The sequence below is a fragment of the Myodes glareolus genome, chromosome 22, assembly GCF_982192425.1.
Source record: "Myodes glareolus chromosome 22, mMyoGla1.1, whole genome shotgun sequence".
NCBI classification, from domain to species: domain Eukaryota; kingdom Metazoa; phylum Chordata; class Mammalia; order Rodentia; family Cricetidae; genus Myodes; species Myodes glareolus.
In genome coordinates this window covers 23,322,039-23,334,994 of record NC_142047.1, presented here as the reverse complement: position 1 = coordinate 23,334,994, position 12,956 = coordinate 23,322,039, and the positions used below count along the sequence as shown (strand labels likewise).

The following is a 12,956-nucleotide window of genomic DNA, read 5'->3' as shown; positions in this document are numbered from 1 at the left end:
TGTGTTTCCAGTCCTGTATCCCCTTACAGGGCAGCTTCTACCACCCCACCGTCTATGTCTCCTGTTTCAGGCATTCCGGATGGGGCTGAGAGTTCCCTTTCATTAAGGACTGGCCATCTCGACTTAGGATACAAGCTCTTATTACCATACTCTTCCTTGAAAAGGGAGGGAGAATGGGGAGTTATAGACAAACAGCGAAACCAAATGAGGCTTGAAAAGGGCCGAGCAATCTGTACTGCGGAGACAGGCTGGCTATTCAGGGGGTGACCTTGGAAACACAGTTGACGATCTGCCAAGATAAAGTCCAGGGCCACCCCGGATTCTCCTCTAATATCTGAAAGCTGGCAGTTTTGTAGGAGCAACTAGAAAATTCCAGAAATCACATGTGTTTCGCGCCAGAGGCTTGTTTTAATTAATTTCCTGGAGCTCCACCGTTCAGTGAGGTTGGAAGGGTGGAGAGAGAACCCTCTATGGGCGTGGCCTGCCACCTTCTCCCAGAACTGATAGGAATTTCAAAGGACGAAGTGCCGCTTGACAGTGTCTCTGTGTGTGCACGCACCTGTGTGTGTGTGTGTGTGTGTGTGTGTGTGTGTGCATGCATATGTGTACTGTCCCCAGGGCTCTATTCTAGTCCCTAACATACAGAAGCCTCAATCTCAGGCTTCTGCTTTTTTGCTGAATGGGTTCCATGGAGTGGGCTCCCCCACCCTTCCCACTTGAAAAAGAGGCCAGTCTTGGGTTCCTGCTGGGCATAGGATTTATTCACATTCCCAAGCAAGCAGCCAGGGAAGGGGACAATAGCCATGCCCCACCATGGATACCCAGCACTATTTCCAGAGTCTGTGTGGGAGGGGCTCGGTCCTCACTGGCAGCAGCTGCATTTCTCCGCCTCTGCCTTGGCCCCCTCTTCACCTTGGCACACACAGTCCTTGGCACACTTTTCACATCCTGCAGGGCAGCAGGAGCAGCAGCCTGTGGATAAAACGGGGTGGAGGGGAGGTAAGTGTATGTGCCCAGTCTGATGCCCTTATCCACCAAAGGGGAGGAAAAAGGAGTATGGGAAGCTGGGGAACCATCAGGTTTTGGCCAGGTCAGGTTACTGTCCCTTTCATAAGGTCATATGAAGTGTGCCGGCCTCTGTGGTGCTGCCCTTGCTGCTGGGCTTCCATAGAGTCCTGGCCCCTTGGGTAGGTGCTAGGGAATCCTCTGGGAATTCAGGCCTGGACTGAGGGGACTTGCCCCCATAAGGCTGGCAGGACACGGATGGTGCTGAGGCCAGAAAATCCACGGAATCCATACCTAGACACACCCAAGAGAAGGGAGCATTGCTCCCATCTCTACCCCTCCCCCCAAGCATATTCCATTTCTGTGAGCTGGAGAGAGCATATTGAGGAGGCTCACAAGGCCCGAGAGCTCCCCAGGCACTGGAAAAATTGAAGAGCGGGGCTTAGCTCTTGTCAGCTACCTTCGGAAATCTTGCAGAAATTCATCAAAATATCCCCTCCCACATATTCCGGCCTACTGTGTTAACCTCGGTAGATACAGCCTCCGCATCTGAAGGTCTGCAGCAGGAAGCTTTGCTATACAGTATCTGGGGTGTGGGTGGATGCCGCAGGGTTAGGGTGGGCAAAGGGGGCGGGGGCGTACTCACTCTTCTTGCAGTTGGTGCATTTGCAGCCCTTGCACTTGCATTTGTCCGAGCAGGTGCAGGAGCCACCTAAGAGGCCACACGAAGGGTTGAAGGGTTAAAGTAGGAAAACCTGGCGTTCTCTCCCCTCCCCCGGCCTAAAAGTAGATGAGTAGCCAACTCCAGTTATCTCCATCACAGGGTTAAAGGTGGGAAACAAGGGACTCCTCCCCCAAATGCCCTTGCGTGGGGTTCTTTGCCAGTAAAAGGCAAAGTGCTACAGGAGGGGATGGGGGCTCACCAGTAGGACATGGGCAGGTCTCAGGGTCCATATCCAGGCCAGCAGCCGCCGAGAGACCGTAGCTTGGTTCCCTCTAGGCAAAGTGACGCTGTGTAGCTAGGACAGCAGGTGGCAAGGCTTTTATAGCCCCGGGCGGGGGCGCGCAAGCAGCGGCTTGGTGGCGCCCGCCTCTGCGCACAGCGCCTGCTCTGTGTGTGTGTGTGTGTGTGTGTGTGTGTGTGTGTGTGTGTGTGTGTGTGTGTGTGTGCACTGCGGCAGCTGTCCCTGAGTCCCCATCAAGGTAGTCCACCCTGGCCCACTGTCCACTCCCCGCCGCTGCTGCAGTCTCCCTGAGTGTGCCTGCGCGTGCCATCTTTGCAAGTGGAGGGAGACAAATTCATTTTGCCCTTTCCCATTGCTTCCCCTCCCCCTTATCCTAGAATTCTCGAGCAGTTTGGTCCTAAAGGGATGCTCAGCGGGGGGCCTGCTGTTGACCTTGGCTACGCAGCAAAGGGGCTCCCAAGATCTCTGAAGGATGAAAAGCGGAGGCCTGCAGCTGGGTGGGAAGGCACCTAGCTCTCCTGACACAGCGTTTCTTACAAAGCCTTCCCACAGGACCCTGAACACCTTAGACCAGACTAATTTTACAGAGACACCCCCTAGGGACCACCGCTTCTTTGGAGGTGGTTGGATACTGCTTTTCCTTGCTGTTAAACAGAGTCTTAGCCCAGTCTAGTCCTGAACTTGTTATGCAATTGAGGAAGAGCTTAAGCTGGGAATCCTTCTGCATCAATCTTCTAAAAGCTGGGATCAAAGGCAAGCACCACCAACCCTGGCTTTAGTTTTAGGTTTTTTTGTTTGTTTGTTTGTTTGTTTTTGAGACATTGGATGTGCTGTGTAGGAAGACCTTGAACTCTTAATTCTCTCGTAGCTCAGGCTGGCCACCTTGAACTCAGAATCTCTTGAGTCCTGGGATAATGAGCATGCAACACGGTACGTTTGGCCTCAGATTTCAGTTTTGATGATAGGTTTGTGTGTGTGTGTGTGTGTGTGTGTGTGTGTGTGTGTGTGTGAGAGAGAGAGAGAGAGAGAGAGAGAGAGAGAGAGAGAGAGAGACCCAGCCCTGCTCTAATTGTCCATTAGACAATACTGAGCCTCTACTCCAAATCCAAGCTGGACAGTGGCCTTCAGATGTCTTGGCCAAGGACGGGTGTGTGCTGAACTATGTGCCTGTGCGCATGTACACATAGACCAGAGGGGGACATTGGTGCCCTCTATCACTTTTTCCCTTACTGCCTGGGGATGGAGTCTCTCACTAAACTGAAAGCTTGCCAGTACAATAGGCTTTCACCTGTCTCTGGAGCCCAGCGCTGGGGTAATTAGCACGGCCGTCAAACCTGACTTTGACTTGGAGGCCAGACATCAGAACTTGGGTCCTTGGGCTTACACAGCAAGTGCATTTACCAGCTGGGCTGTTTCCCCAGCAGTCCAGGGTCTTCTTTTGTAGGACCGATATGTGTTGGTCCTTGAGGTTAGGTTTCAGTGGCGTTACAAAAGAAGGAAGATAAGAAAAAGGAGGGGAGGACGAGAAGGACCTAGAGAAGAGATGGTGTCTCTTCCTGAGCTTCTGAGCTTGAAGGTGGAGCTGGCTCTCAGGGTTCTGAGTGAGTTCAGATCTCAGGCCCAGCAGCTCTAGCACAAGGCGTGAGTTTGTTTCATTTTGCCTGCATGTGCTCCAGCTGCACACATTTTTGCCTTAGGCCTTGAACCCACAGGGTCTCTACAGTTTGGGGCCTCCCTCCACTTTCCTCCAGTCCTTTAAGGTTTCTGAACATTGAGCTGTTGAGCTGTAATGGCAGCATTTCCCCTCATTATATTTAGACCCCCACGTGGTGATATTTTGTTTGTGCTTTAACAGATAAAGTTTGCCTAAAGATTAGCATGGGGAGCTAAGTCACTAGTTAATCACAGAGGTCAGGCGGTGGTGGCACACACCTTTAATCCCAGCACTAGGGAGGTGGAGGCAGGTGTTGGAGGGAGAGAGGCTGCTTATTGGTTCCTAGTCGCCCAGCTAGCTTAGATCCAAAATAATCACACAGAAACTGTATGCTTGGCCCATTAGCTCTAGCTTTTTATTGGCTAACTCTTACATATTAATTTAACCCATCTCCATTAATCTGTGTATCGCCACATGGCAGTGGCTTACTGGCAAAGTCTTGACATGTCTGACTCTGGTGGCGGCTCCATGGCATCTCTCTGACTCCGCCCTTCTTTTTCCCAGCATTCAGCCTAGCTTTCCCTGCCTACCTAAGTTCTGCCTTGCTATAGGTTCAAAGCAGTTTTTTTATTCATTAATGATAATCACAGCACACAGAGGGGACTCCCACATTACCTCCCCTTTTCTGTTTAAATAAAAAGGAAGATTTTAACTTTAACATAGTAAAATTACATATAGCAAAATATGTATCAAACAAGAATTACAGTTATAATAATTATATTTACTTTATTTTTTATAATAACTAAGGAAAAGTATAACTATAATTTTTTAACTCCATCAAAGACTCCAGAAGGATATAATATTACCTAAGTAAACAGGAAGTATATTGTAAGTAACTTTTAAAACTCTAGAATTGACAGAGCCATCTCTCTGCTTGGACAGTTACCCAAAGTTGTCTTTTTTTTTTTATTGTTGGGGCATCCATCTTTAGCCTACAGGCCCATAGTATTTAGCAGACTTTTTCATGAAGCAGGGAATTTAAAGACAGTTTTACCTATATTGGCAATTTCTCAGTCATTTTTTTGTGAGTGTGTCCTGCAGAATGTCTAGCAGACTCTTTTATGAAGCGGGGACCCCGAAGGACCTTCTCATCTTTAGGCAAGTTTAGCAGTCATTTCTCTGTGGGTCCTGCAAAATTAAAGTGATGGTTAAGTTTCAAAATTACTGTCTAGTATAATTGCAAATGATTTCTGAGCAGTCAGTATAGTACAGGGGTTTTTCCAAAGTTCTTATTTGGAGTTCTGGCCGGAATGTCATGAGAAAGTGCACCATTTCAGCAGCTGGTACCAAAACAAAACAAAACAAAACAAAAAAACCCAAAAACAAACAAACAAAAAACCAAAAACTAAAACAAAACAAAACAAAAACAATAACAACAACAACAAAAAAACGATCTTATAGTAGAGTTAACGGCATCATGATGTCACCTCCACCAGATGGAGTTGTTGCTTATAGCAGTAATCACAGCCCACAGAAGGGACTCCCACATTAGACAGGAGTGATATGGCTGGATGGAGAGAGGAATATAAGACGGGAGGGGACAGGAGCTCAGGGCATTCAGTCTGGTGATTCATAGGGACAGGATCGCCCATTCGTTCTGAGGATTCGGTAGAGGTAAGAACTAGTGGCTGGCTGTTCTGCTTCTCTGATCTTTCAGCGTTAACCCCTGTAGACTCTGGGTTTTTATTGCTAAGATCAATTAGAATTCTCACAACATCCACACTCTTCAGTTCTCAATTGAAGAAACAATTCTTGCAGCCATGTTGCTGCAGGGACCTCCCTCATATCCATCCATCTCTATCCTCTCTCATCCAATCCTGACACTCTGAAACGATAGCATGTGCCTGTGTTCCCTTTGCCTGTGATCACTGCCCTGCCCCTCCCCGCCAAGATACCCCCTTATCTCTTACTCTCTCACTGAACCTGGTTGCTGGTTGATTCAGCAAGACTTGCTGGCTTAAGACGCCACATCCTCAATGCTGAAATGACAGGGGTATAATATCACCTTTAGGTTTTCAATGTGGGTGCTTGGGATAAGCTCTTATGCTTGTGTGGAAGACACTTTCCCAACTGAGTCATCCCTCAATCCTAAACTTCTTTTGTTTTGGATTTTTTTTTCCAGTGCTGGGATTTATACCCAGGGCTTCATACCAAGTGAGCACCGTACCACTGAACTACACCACCAACTCCAACCTGTTTAGAATTAGAATACACATCATCACCCCCAACACTCCTAACTTCCTGCTTTGCTCTGTTTTTCCTCTCCTCATAGCATTTAACACCTTCTATCAAATATATTGCTCACTTGTGAGTAATGTTTCAGGTTCTCTGTTCTTCCTGCCATAACGCTAACTTCAGCAGGTAAGGGCAACCATCTTTGTTTTTCCATTGATGTGCCAAATTAAGTTTCCATCCTCTGTGTACACCTGCGCCTGTTACACAGTCCCATCCAGAACACAGCTAATAAGAGGGTGAATGGGTGAAACCTTGCTAACTGGGTTCATTTTGTCCTATGACTTTACTACTCACTAGGTGTTGGGGCAGGCTGTTCGTTCATTCCCCAGCCACCCAGAACCGAAATAATCACTCAGAAACTATATTATTTGCAATGCTATTTGGCCAATAGCTTAAGCATATTGCTAACTTGCCCTTATATCCTAAACTAACTAACCCATCTTCATTAATCTGTGCATCACCACAAGGTTGTAGCCTACCAGCAAAGTTTTCGTGGGCTCCAGAGGAGACATCTGTCCTCAGCAGCAGCTACATGGCTTCTCACTGACTCTGCCTACTTTGTCTATATCTCTTTCAGCCTGGTTTTCCTCTGTTAAGCCATTGGCTGAAAGCAGCTTCTTTATTAACCAATGGCAATAAAACATATTCACAGCATGCATTCTCTCCCGCATCAACTAGGCGTATCAGTAGCTTGTGTTGCTCAGGGGAGGGTAGTAATAATATTTGTCAATGCTTTGTAGATTCTTCAGTACTCTAAATAGGGTGGCACAGGGAAAACACTCACAATAGAGCCCCAGCCATGCTGGCTATGATCACTTAGAAACAAGAATGTCCTATGCTGTAGGTGAGGCTGCTTGCTTGTTTCCCACCCACCTAGACCTGAAATAATTACACAGAAACTATATTAATTAAAACACTGCTTGGCCAACCACTTAAGCGTATTGTATCTTAAATTAACCCATTCATATTATTTTGTATTTTACCATGAGGCTTGTGGTTTACCGGTAAGGTTCCGGCAGCATCTGTCTTCTTCAGCAATTACATAGCACCTAAAGAGACTCTGTCTTTTTTTCTCCTCTATCTTTGCCTGGAATTCCCATATTTCTCTATTCTGCACTACAATAGGCCCAAGCATCTTCTTTATTAACAATGGTAATAAAACATATTCATAGCATACAAAGGGGTATCCCACATCACCTTCCCTTTTCTAGCTAAATAAAAGGAAGGTTTTAACTTTAACATAATAAAATTACATATAGCAAAACAGGTATCAAACAAGAATTGCAGTTACAATATTTATTTCTATTTTATCTTTTATCATAACTAAGGAAAACTATAGTTATAGCTCTCTATTCTTCAACACCATCAAAGACCCCAGAAGGATATTATACTACCTAAGTTAACAAGAAGTGCATTGTAAGTAACTTCCAAGATTGACAGAGACATCTCGCTTCTTGGACAGTCACTCAAAGTTCTTTTGTAACAATGGGGTATCCATCTTCAGACTATAGGCCCAAAGTATCCAGCAGACTTTTCCATGAAGCAATAAATTTCAAAGACAGTTCTGCCTATTTGCTCTGCAGTTTGTCAGTTACTTTCTTCTGTGTCCTGTAGAATGTCTAGCAGATTCTTTCATGAAGCAGGAACCCTGAATGACTGTCTTACCTTCTTTAGGCAACTTCAGCATCATTTTTTGTGGTTCCTGCATATCCAGTTTATATAGTATACCATCAAGCAAAAACAAAAGAGCAGTTTTTTACCCAAATGACTAATCCACTCCATAAGGAGCCTCTTCAATGCCCATCATCCTCTTGAAGTAGACTGGTGCTGCCAGGAGCAGATATCTCTCATTGTCATTAAAAGTCCTAAGTTATTAAAACATTTTAAATGCTATTAGTTTTTAAAAGGTTTGAAGAACACCTATCCATCTGAAATATATCTATGTATATCTAGAAAACCTAACTAACATGACTACAAGCTTGGTTATTATAGACGACTATCTATTAACCTGTATTTCTTAATTATACATTGCATTTTTAAATGAGCTACACAAACACAATACCTTAAACAAGAGTAGAAATACATATATACAGTGTAACAAAATCAACCTTAAATTTATATCAATAGACCAAGATTCATACAAATGCAAACTATTCATCTCTATGTCATATCCCCCTTTTAATGTAAACAAACATTTATAAACAATATTTGGGAATTTTAACATAGTTCTCTCCAAACTGCTTCCTGCTTTTTGTTGGAGGAAGTAATTTTAGAGGTTTATGGAAACTTTTCAGTGCGTCTTGTTTGGTTGAACCACATTAGTCTGGAAGGAATCCACAGGTTCTCATCCTTTGTGGAAACAAAAGCAGAACCTTTTTTCCAAAGCAACATATCCTTAGACCCAAATTTTGAAGTCAAGATACCTTTAACATTTATACGTTGGTTTATCTTAACAGCCCATACAATGAAATGTCTCTCTGTACTTAGCTCATTCACAGTCAAAAAATTCAAAGAAAACACAATAAAATACATAATGCAGACTCTCTGTGTATATTCCATCTTTACGTGGCTTATTCTTCTTACTTTATTACTTTTTCTACAAGTTTAATATTTATTTTATTATCTTTACACCTTTAAACTATGATTAAACTATAACTGTACTCTTTTATATTATAACTATCTATAATCCTTTTCCTCTTTCTCTCAAGCCTACCTACATTTATCTAACACTGTGACCCATTTAGAGGTCTTTTCCATCTGAATTTGTCTTTATTATGTGCATATCTGTAATTATTTTTTGACCAGGAACACTTTTTTTTTTAATGTTAAGTGGGTGTGACTAGAACAACTCCGTGACCCTGCCTGTTTGGTGCTCCACCCAGTCTAATATAGCAGGAACATGTTCATTGCCTCTGAGAGCCATGCACACTTTCCTGGCTCCAGGGTCACAGTGGGTCTCTGTCACCATTTCACCATTAAGTAATTTGTAACACACTGCTCACAGACCCCATCTAAGTGCTCAGCCTCCTGAAAGAGCCAGAGCTGTTTGTGCAACTAGCATGATTCAGGAAATCCCCCCTTAAAGGAGCCGTACAGCCTTCACTGCCAATGTTGAGTCAGGTAGACCTCTCTTAAAGTAGCCAGGGCTCCACTGCTTACTGCTAGCAAACAAAGCCCATCAAGAAAAAAAATGCGACTACCAAGAAGCTGTATTAAACTCTGTTTTGTGTGTGTGTGTGTGTGTGTGTGTGTGTGTGTGTGTCTAGAATTCCTTTTTAAAGCTCTTTCAGGTTTTATGTGGATGTAGTCAGCCCACATTGGTGCACCAATTTATTGGTGGAGGTATCTCGTTTGTTTCTGGCAGCCCAGACCTGAAATAATAGCACAGAAGCTGTATTAATTACAACATTGCTTGGACTGTTAACTCAGGCTTCTTATTAGCTAACTCTTACATCTTGAATTAACCCATTTCTATTATTTTATATTTTACCACGAGGCATGTGGTTCACCCATAAGATTCTGGGTCATCTGTCTCCTTCGGCAGCTACATGGTTTCTCTTTGACCCCACCTACTCTCTCTGTACATTTTGGGGTTTGGATTTTCTGTCTGGCTTTACTCTGTTAAGCCATTGGCCAAAAGCAGCTTCTTTATTAACCAAATGCAATAAAACATATTAACAACATACAGAGGGGAATCCCACATCACTATGTGACCCCTGCTGCACAGTCAGTCTAAACTCTGTGCCTCTGGAACAGGGTCTGCAGGCATGAGCTTGTGTGTTCTTTGGGTCACCCACAGCAGGCTTTATGCCAGAGCCCCCAGCAGTCTGGAGTAAGGGAGTTTATGGAAATCTACCTTTTTAGGTAGATTGATTCCAACAGGCAGGGACAGGTAGGCTGAGGGGTGGAGAACAGTCGGGGTCACACCTACCAAGAGATGGAAAATCCCCAGATGATCTCACACAAGCACAGGAGGCGGGCAGTCCCACACCCTGATCAAAGCTGACCCAGTGCTGGATTAAGATGTCTTTATCTTCAGAGTTTCCCAGTTTTCTATCCTGGGACTGAACAGTTGGCCAGGGTTTCAGGAACCTCGGTAAACAATGTTCATACAAAAGAATGCTTGCACATCTGCCTAGCTGCCGATGAAGTCTTTTCTCAGAGTGATTTACGGTGCTATCAGAAGGAATGGTGGCTAACAATTGTCCACATGGCAGCTGAAACTGAGGCAAGGAGTACTGAGCCAGGATCCCTGTGGGTTCTAGCTCCAGCTTCCCCAGTAGGTAGTTTTGTGAACTCAGAAACCCTCACCCTAGTTTGGACACAAGTTTTCACACGGGTTTGCCAGATGACTGCTAATGGCTTCCACAAACAATGCCTCCACTGTGGGGAGTTTACTGTATGCCAGGTACCCTGTCATGTGCCGTGTGGAGCTAAGCACATATTTCTGTGACTTTGGTCAGTGAGGAAACCAAGGCTGAGTGAAATCAAGTGACTTGTTCTAGAGGCAGACTCAGGACTTGAATCCAAGCCCCGTGTTCTTCAGCCTGGCCATGATGTATTTCCCTCCATTCATTCTGAATTCTGCTCATCTGGTCTTTTAGCCCACAGCGTGGTCATAACATCATGGCTCCCACAGCAAAGAACACTAGAACCACAACCTCATATCCACCTGTGTAGTAGGCTCTTCGCTCTGAATACACCTTAGCCTGGACCAGGGTTCTTTCTGCTCTGTCAGGGACTTAGCTCTTCTCTTCAGGGAACGAGGTTTTAGGTCTAGGCCAGTTGTGTGCTCTAACAACTAGGTCCAGAGTGCCTGAATTCTAGCCATTGTGCTGTTGACTTCCCATCTGCCACCAGATGGTGATGGTGGTGGTGGTGGTGGTGGTGATGCTATTGATGATGATTTGGTTTTTTCGAACAGGGTCTTTCTATGTAGTCTTGGCTGTCCTAGAACGAGCTATGGAGAGCAGGCTAATCTTGAACTCAGGGATCCTCCTATTCCTGCCACTCGAGTGCTGTGATTAGAGGTGTGTGCTACCATGCCTGGCCTGTCACAAGATTATTGATGTATATGAGGTGTTATCTTTGAGTTTGTAAAGAGTTCCCTCTCTCCCTGCCCTGATAATGCTCTGCTTGCCCTAGGGTTGGGGCAGTGTTGCTGAAACTTTTGAAAATTCATATCGCAGGTATCTCTTATTTTAGCGGATGGAAGGATGAGAGACAACACGGATGTTGGCCAAAGTCACACAGCAAGAGTGGCATGAAACTAGAATTTGAAGACTCTTGACTCCAAATCTGGGTTCAATTTCCTCAAATGACACTACTGTATAAATTAACTCAGAATTCCTTGTGACTACTGGACCAATCTCCCAGATTGTATTAAAGAAACTCAGATCAGTGCCAACTTGTCTTGAATGCCTCTCCCATACTGTGCCAGTCCCCACACCCTTAACATGAAGGGGCTGGTGGAGACAGGAAAGGGACAAGGGACAGAACATTGGGAAGCCACCGCACCTACGAGAACTTCCATGGCTTTGCTTGCTTTTTTTTTTGGTATTTGTCTCCATGGTTACCCACTGGTTCTGCCAAATGACTCAGTGCCTCCACAGCAACGACAGAGGATTCCTTTTAAAAATAAATTCTAGTACAATATGAGGTCAGGTGACAGGCGATTATAACTAAATTTATGTGCTTCTCAAAGGACAGGAGGCAGGGAAGCGTGGTCTCCGGAAGTCCTGGGGGCTTAGATTCAATATGTTCCAGTGAGTTCTTCTCCTGTGTCCCCCGAGCCAGGTACCTTTGTGTGGGTCTGAAGGCCACAGGAAAGCTCTATGAGGTAGCTGCAAGTCAACCCTCTTAAGAGCCATTTATTGCCTTCCTCTGTACCTGACCTAACAGCTTTGTGACCATTAGATAAGTGGTTTGGTATGCACAACGCACTTATTTTGTTGTTTGCTTTTGTTTCTTCAAGACAGGATTTCTCTGTGTATCTTTGGAGTCTATCCTGGAACTCTCTCCGTAGATTAGCCCGGCCTCGAACTCAGAGATCCACCTGCCTCTGCCTCTCAAGTACTGGGATTAAAGGTGTGTACCATCACCACCTGGCTTGCTTGTTTTGGTTTTTGAGTCAGAGTCTTGCCATGTAAGCCCAGGCTGGCCTCGAACTCCCAACTGGTCTGCCTCAACATCTCTCAGTGTTGTCTGGACTGCAGACATGTACCACCATACCCAGCCTCATGTAGATCCTGCACGTTTTCCTCTCTTTCTTTGCTGTAAAGAATTTAGGGGAAAAATTAACAATTGCATACATAATCCTTTCAAATACAAAACCAAAAAAGGAGACCACAGTAACACTGATTTATAAATGACATTTCCCTTGTTCTGTAGTAGATCAAGAACATCATGCCTATGGTGCTAATTGCTTGACAACAAATTTTATTTTACTAGTGTTATTCCACAACTTACCTACTAACCATCTTCTTTTGTACTTTATTGTTATCATTGCATGTACATATGACGTGTGGCACATCATGCCTCGCATGTGCGTGTCAGTGGGCTGCTTTAGGAGTCACTTCTCTCTTTTCATCTAGGTGAGTCCTAGGCATTGAACTCAGGTCATCAGTACTGGCAGCAGGTACCTTTGCTCACTTATCTGGGGGAGGGAATCTTCACTATTGTAATCTACACTGTGACATACAACCTGGCAGCATTTGTGATTGTATTCTCTGAGTTTTTGTCCTTAGGATTTAACCTTCCTTCACAGAATTTTTGCCTCAAGGATGCATGCCCTTCTATTCTTTTCAAATGTAATTACTTCTTCTAAAACATATTACTTAAGTACATCTCAAAAAATATAATTCTGAAAAGTAGAAGGATGCATTTGTTTATCTGTGATCCAATACAACGTTTTTATGTCTTAAATATTTCACTTCTGTATTCTATATTCTGTGTGGCTTGTTCAGTGAACACTGCTGAGGGCCTGTCTGGGGTTCTGGCAACTTGAAAGGCTGAGGCAGGAGTCTCACTGGAGTCCA

General features: G+C 44.7%; 1 protein-coding gene across 1 annotated transcript; it reads right to left on the bottom strand.

The window, feature by feature from the left end:
* Nucleotides 1-739: 739 nt before the first annotated feature.
* Mt3 (metallothionein 3) lies at nt 740-2,084 on the bottom strand. Its single transcript, XM_085681970.2, has 3 exons — nt 1,929-2,084; nt 1,652-1,717; nt 740-972 (listed from the first exon to the last, which is right to left on the bottom strand). The coding sequence occupies exons 1-3, from the start codon at nt 1,957-1,959 to the stop codon at nt 863-865; spliced, it is 207 nt and encodes a 68-aa protein (XP_085538096.1). The 5' UTR covers nt 1,960-2,084; the 3' UTR covers nt 740-862.
* Between the last annotated feature and the right edge of the window lie 10,872 nt (nt 2,085-12,956).